This window comes from Delphinus delphis, chromosome 15, assembly GCF_949987515.2.
Source record: "Delphinus delphis chromosome 15, mDelDel1.2, whole genome shotgun sequence".
Classification (NCBI taxonomy): domain Eukaryota; kingdom Metazoa; phylum Chordata; class Mammalia; order Artiodactyla; family Delphinidae; genus Delphinus; species Delphinus delphis.
Genome location: NC_082697.1, coordinates 35,596,576 through 35,615,228, shown reverse-complemented (window position 1 = coordinate 35,615,228; position 18,653 = coordinate 35,596,576). Strand labels below are relative to the sequence as shown.

The window sequence follows — 18,653 nt, the reverse complement described above, 5'->3', positions numbered from 1 at the left end:
TCTGAGGGTGTATCTAGTTTCGTGGGGAAGACTGCTGTTACCGATGAATGGTGTCTGTCACTGGTTCTTTCATCAATGAGGTGGGATGGCCTGCAGGTCAAGCACAGGGTTTTACCAGCAAAGGAAAAGCTTGCAGGTTTTCTTTGGGTGTGTGATAGTCCAGCCAGGAAAGAATTGTAGCTGAATGATGTTGATATGTGTGTGAGGCTCAAGGACAATGGAAATAGGAAGCAAAAACTTCCTTCCACAATAGAATTCAGTCTCTCAGTATTTCACTGCCATTCAATTATCTCAGTGGTTTGGGATCAATATCATGGCATCCAGGGAAGGTTGTTATCCTGTTTTCTTTTGTATTCATGCATTATTAATGAACTTTTAACAGCTAAATTTCTCACTTTTAAACCAGAAAGGGCTGTATTATGGTACAATCTTTTTTGATTATGTGTTCAATGTGGATTTCGTTTTCATGCTCAGTTTGGCTCTCTGTAGAATTGAGGCTGAAGACTGAAAAAAACAAGCTGTGGTTAAGGGTCACGAGCCACAAAAATGTGACCATTCACAGGCAGTTGCCTTGTGGGATGCTCTGGTTGTCTTAATTCGATGCTTGGAAGGTTGTGATGCTTTTGTTTAGGTGTGGGGGATGGAGTTGGTTAAACAGATGAGTTTTGAAGCCGTACTAGCCAGCTTTGAACCCCTGCCACATTTTAGCTGCATGACCTTGGGGAAGTAACTTACCCCCTTTGGGATTCAGTTTCATCATTTGTAAAATAGGGATAATAGTAATAATATTTACTCTTAGGAGCACCCGGCTTTGTGGTGAGGGTTACATGAGCTTATGCTTGGAACGTTGCTCAGCACGTAATATACATTCAATAAATATTAGCTGTCATTATGTTTGTGGTAGTGGTGGCTCTTGATACCTCTCTGGCTGCATGGCAGAGTCCAGTGTAGCGGGTATGACTATCAAGAACGGAAGTAGAGTTTTTCATTTTGTCTAATTTATATAGAAACATTTCTTGAAGAAAATAAATGTGCTAGATTTGGAGATATTTCTCCAAAAAGGAAATGACTGATTGTCTAGGAACTAGAGTGCCTGAAAAAAAGGTGCTAAGGCGTTGTAGAGCCCAATTACAAATGGACAGGCCGAGATGAGGAAAGTCACATGCAAATCAGAGCTGTCACAGCAAACGAAGTAGTAAATACAGTACCTAAAGAGGTTCCCCCTTTAGTTAGAAAAGAAATAGTGAAACAGAATAAATTCTTGTCTCTTCAGTTGGCCCTCAGAAGTGGTAGAAAAACTATACACCAAATGACTACATTGTTCACTGGATGATTGTTTCCTAATGAAACAGAGTCATGAGCTGGTAAATGTAGTATGGATTTCCTGAGGGCAAACTAGAAATACAGATAGCTATAATTTGGTGACTTCAAAATAAGGTCTTGCTCCACATATACATTAACAAATGATCACATTGAATTACTTTGAAATTCCTCAAGCTAAAATTTGGTCACTACCTAACTGGTTCTTTAAGGTTTAGTAAATCCTTTAAGAATCAGTGAATTGAAGCATGTGTTGCAAATTAGTTGGACAAAGGGAATCAGTGACCTGGGAAAGATTTTTGATAGGAAGGAGGATAAAAAAGGATCTAAGGAACTTGTGAGCCAAATTAGGATAGGTGTTGTAGGCTTTTAGTTGAGAAAACTGGCTTAGGTGGTTGAATGAAACAAAGGGCTTCCCAAATGCTCTTTTGAGCAGTGATGGTCACTACTACATAGTCTTCAGACATTAATTCCAGGGACCAGAATTTTAGTTTCTTGAATTTTGATTCAGTAATAGATGAGAATCTTTCACGTTGAGGCTCTTTAGATTGAATAACTATATGATAAACTAACATCCTCGTGTCTGATGTAGATGTGTCTTACTCTGATCCTCTGTCATAAAATGAGTATAAGAGTTAAGTCAAAATTACCTATTCTTTGTACAGCTCAGCAAAAAGTGCAGGCTATTTTGAAATAGGAAAATATTTACAAATACTAACAAACAGGGGAAACCAACGAAAACAGGAAGGAGGGAGAATTTGGTGGTCTCAGTTCTGTGTAAGTTCAAAGTGGCAGAATAGAATTTATTTAATTTATTTAGCTTTCTCTACACCAGCTCCAGCGTGTACAGAACTGGCTATTTTAGGGTGGTAAAACTGACTATAAATCTGCACACAATAGAAGAAGCAAACGAAGGAGGATTATAGAAGTGGTCCCCTGAAATAGACACACCTGTTATACAAGGAAATGGGTTTCACTGCATTGTAAAAAGAGGAGTCCTTAATTTAAATCCTACCATGGCATGAAAATAGATTCCACAAGTCCAAGGGATCTTTTTAATGTTAACGAGATTTAAATGAATGAATTCCATTATATACAGATGAACACATGCCACTTAATATATAGCATAATTGAGGAACACCATTAGTAACATCAAATAATCTTATATCTGATGAACAATGACTAAACATGCCCTATTTGGGGAAAATACTCCCTATTGAATGTGCTGAATACTTACGAATCCACGTGGTTCTCAAATGAAAGCAGAATTGGAAAAGGTGAAGTCTTAAATGCACACTCAGCAATGGCTTCTATCACTTCCTAAAAATGAGAATACCTATATTCAATAAGCCAGAATTTTAATGTGTATAGTTTTTTCTTTTGGGTTCCACCCTTTAATATCACTGTCTTTTTCATTCATAGAATTTTATCAAATGGCTAAAATGGCTAGAAGCAGTTTGCAGGCTGCTGGATTATAAATTTTCTTACTCTTGATTTAGGAAGATAAAAGAAAGAAAACTGGATTTGGGTGGAGCGGGAGTCAACTGTGAGGGTGAATGGTTCTCCTCTTTGGTAATTATATCTACTTTTTTTTTTAATAATAAAAATATCAGATCACATTATAAAAATTTTGGACAAGAGAAGGCAACATTTTTCACCCATAAATTCACCCTTTGAATCAAACCACTGCTGACATTTGGTTATATTTATTTCTAGTTTGTTTTTCGTATATCTGTATAACTTAGTTTTAATTACAGTAAATACTCTATTTGTATTTTTAAACATCGTTAAGAGATGTAATTCACCCATTTAAAGTGTACAGCTAAATGGTTTTTAATATTCACAGGGTTGTGCAACCATCATCCCAGTCTAAGTTAGGACATTTTTATCAACCCCCCAAAAGCCATGTCCCCATTAACAGTCACTCCCCATTTCACCAACCCCACCCCACAGACTCAGACCTAGGCAACCATTAATCTACTTTGTGTCTCCATAGATTTGCTTACTCCTAACATTTCAAATAAATGGAATCATACAATATGTGGCCTTTTATGTCTGGCATCTTTCATTGAGCCTGCTTTCAGGGTTCATCCATGCTGTAACATGTGTCAGTACTTCATTCCTCAATCTGTATTTAGAAAAAATGTATAGGTCATCGTTTTAGTATCTGTATAAAATTCTAGGGAGTGGCAGTATCATAACTGATTTAACCATTACCCAATTGTTGGACAGACATATTTTAAGAGCTATCATTCAAATAATTCTCCAAAGAACCTCTTTATTTTTTTCCCTGATATTTTGAATTATTTTCAGGGAACGAATTCTTAGAAGGGGAATTATTAAATTAAAGAATAAGAATATTTTTACAGTCTCCTGTGTTTCTCCAAATTACTTTTCATCTTAGATTGCCTAGAGTAGTATATGAAGGACCAGATTTCAATGAATATTCACCAGCTTTGGGCATTTGTTTTCCTTATTGAACTGGTATTAAAGGATGATCTCATTTATTTTTAATTATATCAATGCCAATACTCCTGTGGCTTCATATCCATTTTTTTTTTTTTTTAGTTACGTTTATTCTTTACATCTTCTCCTCTCAAGTAGGAACTTTCACTCTGATCCCTTATGCCTGAGGCTTTTCCATTATCTTCTCTACCTTCCTTAAACAATTCATAGTTTGCTTTCTATCCATGCCAGAAAGTTATTTCTCTAGCCCCAGAGTATAAATAAGGCTTTCTAATTCTGTACTACATTTGCATATATCCTCTAAGAAGGATTTGCCTGCATGGAGCAAAAGAATCACTCACTGTTTCTTAAAAGTGAATCCACAGATTGCCTTTCATACATTATGATAGTTGATACCATCAAAAATAAGTTCACTATAAATAGTAAGCAATGCCCAGATTTTAAACTCTTTATTTGATTTTTTTGAGTACAGGCTTTGGAGTCCAACAGGCTTATGTTTGAATCCTTCTTCTTATCCTTACAAGCTGTGTGACCTTGAGAAAAATAACTTAATGCCTATGTGCACTTGGCTTGCTGGCCTGTAAAGTACGAGTGATAAGCCTCATTCCACAAGCCTGTTGCAAGAACCCAGCAATCCCTCTACTGGGCATATACCCTGAGAAAACCATAATTCAAAAAGAGTCATGTACCGAAATGCTCATTGCAGCTCTATTTACAATAGCCTGGAGATGGAAACAACCTAAGTGTCCATCATCGGATGAATGGATAAAGAAGATGTGGCACATATATACAATGCAATATTACTCAGCCATAAAAAGAAACGAAATTGAGCTGTTTGTAATGAGGTGGATGGACCTAGAGTCTGTCATACAGAGTGAAGTAAGTCAGAAAGAGAAAGACAAATACCGTATGCTAACACATATATATGGAATTTAAGAAAAAAAAAGAAAAAAATGTCGTGAAGAACCTGGGGGTAGGACGGGAATGGAGATGTGGACCTGCTGGGGAATGGACTTGGGGATATGAGGAGGAGGAGGGGTAAGCTGTGACAGGGCGGGAGGGTGGCATGGACATATATACACTACCAAGCATGGAATGGATAGCTAGTGGGAAGCAGCTGCATAGCACAGGGAGATCAGCTCGATGCTTTGTGACCGCCTAGAGGGGTGGGATGGGGGGGTGGGGGGGAGGGAGACGCAAGAGGGAAGAGATGTGGGAACATATGTATAACTGATTCACTTTGTTATGAAGCAGAAACTGGCACACCATTGTAAAGCAATTATACTCCAATAAAGATGTAAAAAAAAAGAATGCAGCGAGAGGAGGTAAAGGACACAGCTCGTGTTGGGCAGATATTCTCAAAACAACTAAGGTTACTCAGCTTGCTGGTGCCCCCCCTCCCCATTCACCCTAAACCCAACTAATACAAACAAGAGCTGCCATTAAATGAGCATTTGCATTCTAGATACAGATCTTATCTCCCGCTATAAACATTCCTTAAGGAAAATATTATCTGTCATCTCACAGATTATAAAATGGAAACTCAGAGATATTAACCAATTTGCCCAAGGTCACAGAGAGCAGAGTCCAGGAAACCCCAGGAAAGTTTGTCTGAGTCTAGAGTTTATTCTCTTAATCATTTCAGTAACTCTCATGCAGCTAATGACCTTAACCAACTAAGATCAAAGCCCTCAAAAGAATTGCACAGCACTATTCACAGTAGCCAAAACATGGAAATAACCTAAATGTCCATCAACAGATGAATGGATAAAGAAGGTGTGGTACATATATACAATGGGGTATTACTCAGCCATAAAAAAAGAACAAAATAATGCCATTTGCAGCAACATAGGATGCAACTAGAGATTATCATACTAAGTAAGTCAGAAAGAGAAAGACAAATACCATATGATATCACTTACATGTGGAATCTAAAATATGGCACAAATGAACCTACCTACAAAACAGAAACAGATTCACAGACATAGAGAACAGACTTGTGGTTGACAAGGGGGAGGTAGGTGGGGGAGGGATGGATTGGAGTTTGGGATTAGCAGATACAAACTATTATATATAGAGAATGAATAAGCAATAAGGTCCTACTGTATAGCACAAGGAACCGTATCCAATCTCCTGGGATAAACCCTAATGGAAAAGAATATTAAAAAAACGTATATATGTATAAAACTGAGTCACTTTGCTGTACAGCAGAGATTGGCACGACATTTTACATCAATTCTACTTTGATAAAAAAAAAGAATTGCAAATAGATATCTAAAGGAAGTGGGTAGTATGGGGAGAAAAGGGGGGCTAGATTTTGTTTATTTCCTAAATTTGGCCCTGTTTTATTTGCTACTTGCAAAGCACATGACAGCCATTCTTGATTCCTCTTATTATGACATCTTTCAATTCATCTGTAATCCCGTCCAAAATATAATCAGAATATAACCACATAGCAGCACCTCCACCTTTACCATCCTGACCCAAAAACCCTTGCAGTAACTTCTGGGATAGATCCTGTCATCATTCCCACATATTCACTACCCTTCCTGTGAGATCTGTTGACCATAGGCATGGCCCTGTGTTTTGTTTTGGTTGCTGAAATGCATGTGAAAATGGCACACCGTTCTTTTGAGCAGAGTCTTCAAGAGCCATCTTGGGTTCTGCCACCTTTCTTTCCCCACTGTTGTGAGCCTGGTGATATCACACATTGGGGCTGTTCTTTCTGTATGGATTGCAGACAATACTGATGGCAGCAACAGTCAACATCTAACCTGAACAAGAAATAAACCTGTGTGGTTCTAAACCACTGAGATTCTGGAGTTTCTAGTTTTAGCAGCAAAACCTAGTGGAGGCTGACTAGTAAAGCTTTTAGCTGCTTCTATGTTTGCCTCCTGTACTGCCTACCACAGCCAGAGTGATTGCTCCTAAACATGAGTCAGATGATTTCTATTTCATTCCTTTGGAGTAAACTTTCAATGACCTCCAATTTCACAGAGTGAACTCCAAGTTCTTTATCAGATCCTGCACCTGCTATCTCACTAAATACTTCTTTTCCATTGCTCACACTGCTATAGTCCACTGACATTCTTGCTTTCCCTCCAATAGACCAAGCATTACTTCATCTCTTTGTTCATCTCTCATTTCTTTGTTTATCCTTGTTACTTCTTTCAGGAATACTCTTATCTGACAGCAAGGCTTAACTTCCTTAATTTTGAGGGGTGGTAATCTCTGCTTAAATTCCACATTAACCAGGGTCTTCTCCTACCATCCTGCTGAAAATAGCATACCTCTAGCCCTTCTTTGCCTTCAATACTGATTAACGTTGTCTTAAAGGGATATTTCCACGTGCCATGTGGTGTGTTTATTTTGGTCTATTTCTCCACACTAGAATGTAAGCTTTTTAAGGGTAAGCACTCAGTTTTCTCCATTGCTCTGCCCCTAGGATGTAGAAACTACTATGGAGCATTCTAGATGCTCACTAAATATTTCCAAGTGAATAAATGGACTCTTAAAATCATTAATAGAAGAGAGACACAATCTGCCTACTTGTGTTCCCATTTATTTCTCTACTGACTCTTTCAGAGGACAGCACATTTTTCCCATAAAGGGCCAGGTAGTGAGTATTTTAGGCTTTGTGGGCTATATGGTTTCTGTGGCAAATATTCAACTCTGCCTTTGTAGCCCCAAAGTGGGCACAGATAATATGCAAACATGTGGATGTGCCCATGTTCCAACAAAACTGAATTTATGAAAGCAAGTGACAGGCTGAATGTGGGCTGCAGAAGATAGGTTGTCAGCCCCTGGACTGGTCTGATCATTGGCCTAAGCAAATCTTAAAATTTGACTGTAACCAAAGGTAAATGTAATTTTGTATTATAGAAATTTGAATGTTGATTCCATACTCAATAGCCCGGTTAACTTTAATAATTTCCTGGGCAAAATTTCCAATCAAGATCAAGGCTTAAATTTAAAAAAGTCTTTCAAATGATAGTGTAATTAGTCTTTGACAATTTTGGCTATATGCATACTGCTCCAGTTGCTGTTAATAATGAACGTTGATCATAGACCCGCCCCATCACCATTTGGGCCAGTGAGAGTCAGGCCTGAAGGTGAGTGAAAACCCAAGGGCCTATCTCTCTTTATCTTTAGCCAATGAAATGTCCATGTTTTTCTGGGCCTCCTCTTACAGACACCTGTAAAGAGTTCGTGCCCTTACCTGTCTTCCTAACTCTCTGGGTGGGGTTCTCTCTTCCCACAGGAGGGATGCTGGTGTGCCCTGAACTGCCACTGGGTTCTGGGGTTCCTAGAGTTTCTTGACTGATGTATCCTATTTCTTCCCTTTTCCTACCTCTGACATTGTACATGTTTGGTCTTGTGCACTTGACTAAGGACCCCATGTTTGCAATGAATCCTCCAAGCTCACTGGTTACCCTCTTCTCAGCTCCCACTGGGCCTCTTACCAAGGCTGGGCTGTGTTTTCATTTGTCACATGGTTTGGGCTTCTGGCCTCTTCCTAGAGGTAAAGTGGATGCCAGGGGTTGTGTCTGGGTGTCACCCACATCCTCTACCATGGCAGCTTTACAAATGACTTCATTCAACTCCCTGTCCTCACCCTGACTTAACAACTCCTTGCATATATAATACCCTACCATTATATTTCTAGAAGGAAAGCTAAAGTGTGGCTTTAAAATTTTCAATTATAATATCAGTAGCTAACATTTATAGAGTACTCACTGCATGCCATGCATTGTTCTAAGCCATGCCTGTATATTAAGTAAGCTCACTGAATGCTTAGAACAACAGCATTCAGCGACCCTACTTAATATACAGACATGGCTTAGAACAAGAGGCTCGGCCTGTAAGGGAGCTTCTCCTGGCCTTGCAGCCAGTCAGTGCTGGTACTGGAACCCTGGCAGTCAGCTCTAGAGCTGCATTCTAAACTTCTATGGTCTCCTTTCTCTCTTTCCTTCCCAGCCTCTCCCTCCTCCCTCCCCCCATCTCTACCACAACTCTAGTCACCAACTTAGGAAAGCTTTTGGAACCTTTAAAGAAAACATTTACTGAATTTCATCTAACCATTTTAGTTGGGAGCACCTGAAAACTCTGGAAGTTCCCTTTTGGTTTTTCATACCTTTCTAATACTTCGCAGAGAGCACCTGATCACTGAGGATGAGAAGGCTAGTCTAGGTTTTAAGTTTGGTTCTTTCACATCAGCTGTCCTTAGTGGACAATGGATTTGAAAGTACCTTACTGCTCGACTGCTTCTCATTAAGCCAAAATCATTTTTTCAGAGACCTCTAACACTGGATCCAATAATCTATAAACCATATGGCTCAATTACTAACCTCCAGGGGAAAAACTGCCCTTGAAATCTTTTATCCTTGACAGACAACAGCAGGGTGTATTTGGATATCCATTTTATGTGAGCATGTATGTGGCAGTTAAATTGCATCCTAAATTATTACTCTCTCAGAGAATGACACTTCATTTTCAGAAATGCTCCGTTTAACCACATACTCAAATTTAATATATTTTAATTATGTATTTTATCACTTTACTCAGTTTTCCATCTTATGCAATTGCTGGTTACAAAGGAGCTGCCTGAGGGGTGAGAAAAAGGAGCAGCTCGGGGATGGAGAAGGTGGGTGGGGATCGGTGTGGGGCGGAGGAGACTGAGTGGGAGCAGAGAGTCTGCAGACCACGTGGCGAACTGCTATATGTCATGAGCATCGGAAAGGCTCAGGCAATGAGGCAAAGAAAGTGAAGAGCCGATATATGGGATATATAATAAATAAATCCAGAGTGCAAAATAAAAAGTCTTCCATAAAGAGGCTGAATTACAGCATGCCTGCTTTCCCAGAACACAACTTTTTATTTTGGCCCAACAATAAACAGGCAGTAAATGCCAACAGGAACTTTTGCTTTTGGGGATTTATCATAGATCGCGTGGAAGCTTTCCAGATTACATAGACTCAGAGCAGATAAACTGTGTGACCAAAAAATGATGAACTTTTGCAATTGGTTTATGTTGCTGCTGCAATACACACTGTGGCTATAGAAGATCAGGTCCAAATCTATGGGATAGCCCAAACTGGCAAACATTGGGAGAATCTTTTCACCGCCTATGGATACATGGAATTTCACAGCAAAAACGGAGAAAGACAAAATTCATTTATCTGATGAACAGAGGCAAGAAAGACTAAAAATGAAGGCTATACTATAATTTGTCTATTTTCCTGGGGATGGAAAAATTCATTAAAAATTTATTGAGCACCTACTATATGCCAGATTCTTTTTAAAGTGCTTGGGACAGATCAGGGAACAAAACAAAGATACCCGTCTTTTGTGGAGCTCAATGCTCTTATTGACGGAAGGACACAGACAATAAAGAAGGAACATGATAACTGAGTAAATTAAGCAGAGTGGTAGAAGGTGATAAGTGCCTCTTGGTAAATAGAAGGAATAAAGTGGTGGGGAGCCTATCAGGAGTGTGAGAGTGCTGGTCACAGTATTAAATATGTCCCAGGAGGCCTCCTTGAGAAGGTGGCATTTGAGAAATGCTTCGAGGAGGTAAGCGGTGAGCCATGCAGTTACCTGGCGGAAGAGTGTTTCAGGCAGAGGGGCAACCTTGCAAAGGCTGTGAGGCAGGACCTAATTATCATGGTCAGGGGACCGCACAGAGCCCAGCCGTGTGAGTGAGGGGGAAAGGGGTGATGAGGGGGAGAGAGATCACATGGAGCTTTGTCCCCGATTTCTCTTCGCATCCTTTCTTACAAAGTCATTTTACACAGTAGTTTCTGGAAAAGCAGACTGCCTGCTGATAATCAGGCAGAGAGGGCTGGGACTTGGGTGAGGCAAGTGAGGCGCAGAAGTGCAAAATTTAAAGAGACACTCAATCTCAGGTGCCAAGTCCACATTTATATGTCAGTGAGAATAAGCACCTCCTTAAATTTTGCATGAGAGATGCTTCACTTGCCTCACTCTAGTCCTAGTCCTGATGCAGAGAATTCCTGCTCTGTGTATTTGTCCACAAAACAGGCTGGCATTTCTAGGCCTCACACTCATCCCCACCCACCACCACCACCACCACACACGCACCCACATCTCTGCCAGAATTATCTATCCTGCAAATGCACAATAGCAGGAAGCGAAGCTGTACCAACTAACCACCAGGATGACGAGTTTCCTGCTCTTTTTTGGCTGCTCCCCCACCCCCAATTCCAGCAGGCAGAGAGAGGAAGCAGAATTCTGGGCTAGATTTAGTCTTTCAGTCCCTAAATCTGTCAGCAAGTTTGTGTATGTGGTGGGAAGTTGTGCTTCCAGAGCCCAGGAATAGATGCTCAATCGGCCCATGACTCTGGGATCACAGATGTGATTGAAGGACCACTTGTACGGTCGAGTGCACAGGAGGAGTCACTCTAAGCTGACTTGATGGCCAAGGCCAAGAAGCCAATGCTTCACACAAAATAAATATGCCTTAGAATGTGCTTGGAATGTGCTTTATCTCCCCACCCCCACACACAGTCTCCCCTTCCCCCAAAGGAAATCAAAGAACCTCGAGGATTATAAATGTTTAAGAAAATATAATTGATCCTCACAGGGACTCTTGAGGGGATGGTGGGTGTGGGTGTGGGTGGCCCTCCTGGCAGCAGGTGTGTGCACAAGGCCATCAGTCCCCTAGCTCAGCAATGGCTCCATCAGGATGTGCTGTCTCCCTTTCCAGGACCCTGTCCATCCATCAACAGACGGATGAGCACAAATTGTATCCACTCCACACAAGGGTCGTGTGTCCCCCACTTTTTTAAAAGAGCCCAACAGGTTAGGGCTGGTATCTTAGCTGACGAGGGACCATGGCAGGAGTTGGGAAGGTGGGGGACTATGGAAATGGAACAGAAACCCATTGATTTTCCATTAAAGAAAAACCAAATGACATTAAGAGTGCTCAACTTCAGAAGCAGATACAAAGATTTTGATCAGAATTAAGGTCAACCTCATATTAAACTTTGTTGTAAAATTTAATGAAGGGTGCTATTTTTCACTAATTGCTATGTAAGAGCCGAAGTTTCAGAAATCATGAAAAGTCAACTTCACAACATAGTAAATATACTTTAAGGTGCTAATATTCCTTCTGAACACATTTTTATTGCTGTCAAGTATAGTACCGTTGATCAGGAAATTCATTTGTCTAAACTGAAACCTGGCTGTCCCTTGAAAATCTTGCTTCTTTTTGCTGCCCTCTCAAAAGACAGATGTTTATTTTATCACATCCCAAGTGCTCCAGGGCTAAAAGCTGGATATTGGAAATTTTTTTGCTCCCAATGCTACTTCTGAAATATTACGTTTCAATCTTCTTATCTTAAAACCAAACCAAACCAAACCCAGTTTTCATGCAGCAGCCAAACCAGCTTTTACCACTTCTTCACTTCTGCCATCTACTGAATGTCCCCTCATTCAGCAAAGACTTTGGCAAGTGGCTCACTTTTTCTTCATCCAAAGCTTTGTCACCAGTCTTGGTGATGCTAACATCTAACTCATCCAATATTCTGTCCTCTCAGCACTCCGACCTCCCCATTTTCAATGGCCTTCTCCCCACTCCACCTTACCTACCACCCACTTGAGCTCTGTTTCCTTGGTTACTTAGGGTAAGAGTTAGTGACCCAGAGCCAGTTCTGCCCTGAGACCCAAGTAACCCAGGTAATGGGGCTCATGCCTTGGGACCCTATGCTCTAGAGTTATCCTCTGGCCCTTCTTTTCTGATCCCTTCCAAAGAGATGAGAAGCCTGAGTCAGTCAAGAGAACATGTCCCCAAAAGCCCACATATCCTCTTTCTAGATCTCTCTAGAGTTACCTAGGACGCCAGATTTCCCCAGCCCAAATGACCCCAAGCTCCTGCGGACAGTTCTTTGCAGGGAATGTGAATAGAACCTGGATATTTGGGCTTGGGTGTCCATATGCATGAATGTTAGGCCCTTTATGGTATAGGATGGAACCTTGGGTGGAGAGAGAAGGGAGATGACCAAATATTCCCTCCTTCCTGATTAATAAGGGTAGCTGATGCTTCTTTATCAATTACCACTTTAGTCTTGCCTCCTAGATAGGATTTATCAAGATACCCAATCGTACGATTATTTCTGCTTACTGACAGCATCCAACCTATAGCAAAACCCTGTCTCCTTGAACCCTCACCCAAATCACCTAATACAGGCCAAATCCTGTAAATCCTCTTTAATACAATTTTACTGACAAACACAGTTCCCCATGACATGTGTACTCTCTTGTTGCATAAGCCAGTAGAGCCAACTTGGACCACTGGTGCATTCCTAGGGGTCTTTGACTGATAGGTATCAATGTGTCAAAAGCTCGTTATAATAGTCAATCTCCTATATTGGCTATTATATAATATTCCACAGAATGGAATAGTATGTAATAAGTAAATAGTGGTGATTAATATCATCATCATCAAGAAAGCAAAGAAGCTAGAGAAACATGCAATAATATTGTTGAATCTCCCAAAGAACATGGAGTTCAAAAAGCACAACACAAAATAATGCATAATACAGCATGAATCCACTTATATCAAGTTAAAACAGTGGTGAAACTACAATGTTTACAGCTGCACATAAACTAGTACACATCTGAAGAAAAGCAAAATAGTGATCACTATAATGGTCAGGAAAGTGATCATCTCTGGAGGTAAGGAGGTCATTCTAATGGGAATAGGTACATGGGGTTTCTGGGGTGCCAGTAATTTTCTACTGCTTGCTTTAGGTGGTAAATACATGGGTGTACACTTTATATCCATGGGTTAAACTGTACAAATAAGTTGTATGTATTCTTTATGTATGTTATATTTCACAATGATAAAATGCAATAAAAAGAATGAGTGTTAAATAGACAAATAAATTGATATTTCCTTTAATAAGACAGTTTCTTTAGATTTTGGTTAGCAGTTTACCTGATGCCAGTTAATCATGGATGAATTGCTAAATTTTAGCCTCTGAAATTGCAAAGATGATTAATAGCCTATGGACTTAATTGGGACCACTGGGACTTTCTACCTTAGCAGGCTTTACCCAAAAAGGTGTCAGGTCTCCCCAGCTTCCTCTCTTAGCAATATTCATTCACTCTACCTTGAAGGATATCTCCGTGGTCATGGTGAACCCATGGGTGATGACTGGCTCCTCTTCTGCGGTCCGTCCCTTCCAGCAGTCCAACTCCACACAGCGACAACCAGACAGGAGCACTTGGCGATACATCTCGACAGAGGAGTTTCCAGCCAGCTGGCCAGCTGTAAAACGTCAATGAAATGAAGCTCAAACTCCCACAAAGCAAGGAAGACACTGGTGGCTTCCTAGAAAAGCTCGTCAATGATAGGAAAACAGAGTTCAAGATCTTGAGTAGTTCTCAGTCTTTCTTCTGCCTCAACATACCAGAAGGTAGTGGCACAATCCCAAATGGAATTGTGGCTCCCTAGCAGTGGTTTGGGGAAGAGAGAATAGAAGAAGGAGAGCATTGTAACAATAACAATAACTCATGTTTATTAATTGCTTACCATGTGCCAATTATAGTTCTTTGGACTTTACATATATTACTACATTTAATCTTCATAAAAATCTAGCTGGTATAAATACCTTTACTTTTTTTTTTCTTTTTTTTTTTATATTTTTTTGCGGTACGCGGGCCTCTCACTGTTGTGGCCTCTCCCATTGCGGAGCACAGGCTCCAGACGCGCAGGCTCAGCGGCCATGGCTCACGGGCCTAGCCGCTCCGCGGCATGTGGGATCTTCCCGGGCCGGGGCATGAACCCGCATCTCCTGCATCGGCAGGCGGACTCTCAACCACTGCGCCACCAGGGAAGCCCTACCTTTACTTTTAAATGCTTATTTTCTGATAAGGAAAATGGCATAGAGCATTTTATTTGCCCAAGTTTCCAAAGCTGGTAAGTGGAAGATCAGGATTATAACTTCAAAACTCAGTCTTTTAATTCTGACCCTCCCTATGAAGGGGTATTGTTGACAGGCTATTCTATTATATAAGTCAAACCTTCTGTCATGTTTGTCCAAGACACAAATGCTTAGGATAGCTAAATATTCTCTTAGCAAAAGTGAAATAAATTTGTAGGAATAAATTTAAATTTGACAAGTGAAGTATAAAACTTATAATTACAAGACACTGTTAAAGAAATTAAACAAGACCTAAGTAAATGAAAAGATATCCCATGTTCATGATGCAGAAGACTCAAAATTGTTAAGTTGGCACTACTCCTCAAATTGATTTACAAATTCAATTCCTATCAAAATCATATCTGGCTTTTTTTTTGTACAAATTGACAAGCTGATCCCAAAATTCATATGGAAATGTAAAGGACTCAGAATAGCCAAAATGATCTTAAAAAATAAGGAAAAAGTTGGAAGACTCACACTTCCCAGTTTCAAAACTTAGCTACAAAGCTCCAGTGATCAAGACAGTGTGGTCATATACATGGAATCTAAAAAAAAAAAGGTTCTGATGAACCTAGGGGCAGGACAGGAATAAAGACGCAGACATAAAGAATGGACTTGAGGACACAGGGAGGGGGAAGGGTAAACTGGGACGAAGTGAGAGAGTAGCACTGACATATATACACTACCAAATGTAAAACAGATAGCTAGTGGGAAGCAGTCGCATAGCACAGGGAGATCAGCTTGGTGCTTTGTGACCACCTAGAGGGGTAGGATTGGGAGGGTGGGAGGGAGACACAAGAGGGAGGAGATATGGGGATATATGTATATGTATAGCTGATTCACTTTGTTATAAAGCAGAAACTAACACATGATTGTAAAGCAATTATACTCCAATAAAGATGTTAAAAAAAAAGTGTGGTAGTGGCATAAGATTAGACACATAGATCAATGGAATAGAATTGAGACCCCAGAAATAAACCCTCACATTTATTTACTTACAACAAGGGTGCCAAAACAATTCATTGCCGAAAATCATCTTTTCAAGAAATGGTGCTGGGACAACTGGATTGCTAAATGGAAAATAATGAAGTTGGATCCCTATCACATCATATTAAAAAAATAATAACTTGAAATCAATGAAGTTCCTAACTGTAAGAGCTAAAATTATAAAACTCTTAGAAGAGAATGTAGAGGTAAATCTTTGTGACTTAAATTAGGCAATGGTTTCATAGATATGACACCAAAAGCACAAGTAGCAAAGGAAGAAAATAGATAAAATTTATCAAAATTAAAAACCTTTGGAAGCAGAACTGATATCCTCTAGTAAAGTGATAAGAATTGTAATAATCAAGGCACCCAAGAAATCTGAGGGCGGAAAGAGAAGCCAAGCTATTTCTGTTTCATTTAAGAAGTCGATGGAAGGTACTAATTTTTTGATGTTATTATAATTATTATTTTGGCTGCATCATGTGGCTTTCGGGATCTTAGTTCCCTGACCAGGGATTGAACCTGGGCCACGGCAGTGAAAGCCCTCAGTCCTGACCACTGCACAGCCAGGGAATTCCCTTGATAAATTATTTTTAAAAGATTAATAATAAATAAGTTTTGAGACAAGCCCAACATCAAACACACAAATGAAAGTTTTTGGTTTTCCATATTAAAGATTTTCTGTGACTTATACATTATAAGCTTCCATCATTTTTTTTAGCAGTCATTTGAAAGACGACATATTGATGAAAACTGTCAAAATGACTTTGAAATGGATAAGATCTGTCCATTGGAGACACACAGGACAAAGAAAATGGGATTAAACCTATTGGCTTAATTTTATTTTTATATGCATGTCACAACATCCAATATCAGCATAACAAAAGGGTGACATTTTTCAGTTCTATAGAGCCCTAGTAAATGCATTGAAAGGCTGATTAAGTAGGTTTGCATAATCACTTCTTTACTGGAAAAAATAGGACATTTTAAATACACAAGTGTTTGCAAAAGCAGAAATGCTGACAAAATAATCTAGAAAATTCCTGATGCTAGATAATAAATTTGCCATTTAAAATGCTTCAAAGTTTGTTGTAATAAAGGTCTTTGCTGCATAAAGGAAAAATGGAGAGTGGTAGTGAAGGGAAAAAGTGATCATTTATATGTTATTCCTAAACTTAAAGGAGGGCTACTTTAGCTAAAGAAGTGAAGAATTCAAACAATTATCAGGTTAGTTCTTTAAAAATGCTAGCTCCTTCAGACCACTGCACAGCTATTCAAGAGTGGAGCAGATTTTCTTGTGTACTACCTAAGAAATTGTTTAAGTGTATTACTGACTACATCCAATAATGTGCAATTTCATTAATATTCTGTTAAGTGTTACTAACTTCTGAAAGGGAGTTGCCAGTAAAGAAGTTGCCAGTAAGCAAGTTGCTTCAATCTAATAATAGATTGAAGGTAGAAAAATACCTAACCCACACTAGAGTGTTCTGTCATAAAAGATTCAAGAAGTTTCCAGAAACATTTCTTTGGATTTGCTTGCAATATATATATATAGAGAGAGAATAGAAGCAATTTGATGTACTTTTTGAATGTTGATCAGTTAATGTTTTGAAAGAGATGGTAAGGCATGGGGTTAGAGATGGAAATGATTCTGAAAAAAAAAAGAATGGGGGAGGAGGGTGTATATGTGTTTGTGTGTGTGTGCATGTCTGCCTGTGTCGTGTTTATTGTCCAACATCTAAGCCCAAAAGAATTCCTCTAAGGTAAATTTGTTCATTATTAAAATGAATAATCTGTATTAGAAAAGAAAATCTTCCAAAGAAAGCATTAGAAAACACACATTTATCCATAACTGTCTTATTGCTTGGAATGCATATTAGGTTTTCTGTATGTTTTCCTTCATTTATGGAGATTTTTTCCAAATATGTGAATTAATATTCGCCACTACTCTCTCCTTTTCTGCTTAAAGCCTCAAAGCTGGTTTATTTTTCTTCCCTAAAATTCCTAACTCCTCATTATTATACCCCACCCAACAATTATATTTCCATTTGATTAGATCCAATGAATAAAGCTTCTGGGGCCAGGGGATTGCCACAGGTTGGGATTAATGATATGTCATGAGTCCCTCAACCCTTGTTGTTTCTGAAACTAGTATCTGGCATCATCTCTGCCTGGCTGTGAACACCCTCTGGAGTTCATTACAAGCCTATGATTGAACTTTGGAGCTGAAGCTCCATCTCAGATTAATTCATAATACTGCCCCGAGTCAGAGCTCTGCAACTTCTCACTTGACTGCATTCATTTTGGGCAGCTGGCTTCATTCACTTGAGTTTGTCTCAGATTAGTCAAGTCGTCCATGGATGGAAGAGACCAGAAAATTGAAAATCATAATCTGTCTATTAACACAAGCTTCTGAGAAATTTCTCATCTTGTGGAATGTGATGATTAATTGCCTATATTTATATGTATCGTTATTTATTGTCTTCTCTTCAATCTTTAGGGTAAGAAGTTTCCAGATTGTGAAACTTTTGTTAATTCAGTGGCTTTCTTCAATAAACACTGTCTCCTTCAATAAATGGATATGGGAACCATTTCTACTTGCTTTCAATGCTGTGAAACCAACAGCTACACTTGAGGGAACTATGCAAAATACAGAGGATGTGTTGTTCATCTTGACCGTCTCTAGGGCCATCAGTTTGATCTGATCTCTCTCTTCTACATTATCTGTCTGCTGCCCCAGTGAGACCATGAAGGTCTTTTTTTTTTTTTTTTTAATTGAAGTATAGTTGATTTACCATGTTGTGTTCATTTCTGCGGCACAGCAAAGTGATTCATTTATACACACACACACACACACACACACACACACACACACACACACACATTCTTTTTTATATTCTTTTCCATTATGGTTTATCACCCTGAACCTCTTTT

At 39.4% G+C, this 18,653-nt stretch overlaps 1 protein-coding gene across 2 annotated transcripts in view; it reads right to left on the bottom strand.

Moving 5' to 3' along the window:
• The window catches only part of PLCB1 (phospholipase C beta 1), a 682,368-nt gene that overhangs the window by 142,691 nt on the left and 521,024 nt on the right, over nucleotides 1-18,653 (bottom strand). For both annotated transcript variants that reach the window (XM_060031224.1, XM_060031225.1), the window contains exons 11-12: nucleotides 13,920-14,077; nucleotides 2,558-2,640 (exon numbers count right to left, since the gene is read on the bottom strand). In XM_060031224.1, coding sequence (XP_059887207.1) covers nucleotides 2,558-2,640; nucleotides 13,920-14,077 — 241 coding nt within the window. The remainder of the gene's footprint in view (nucleotides 1-2,557; nucleotides 2,641-13,919; nucleotides 14,078-18,653) is intronic.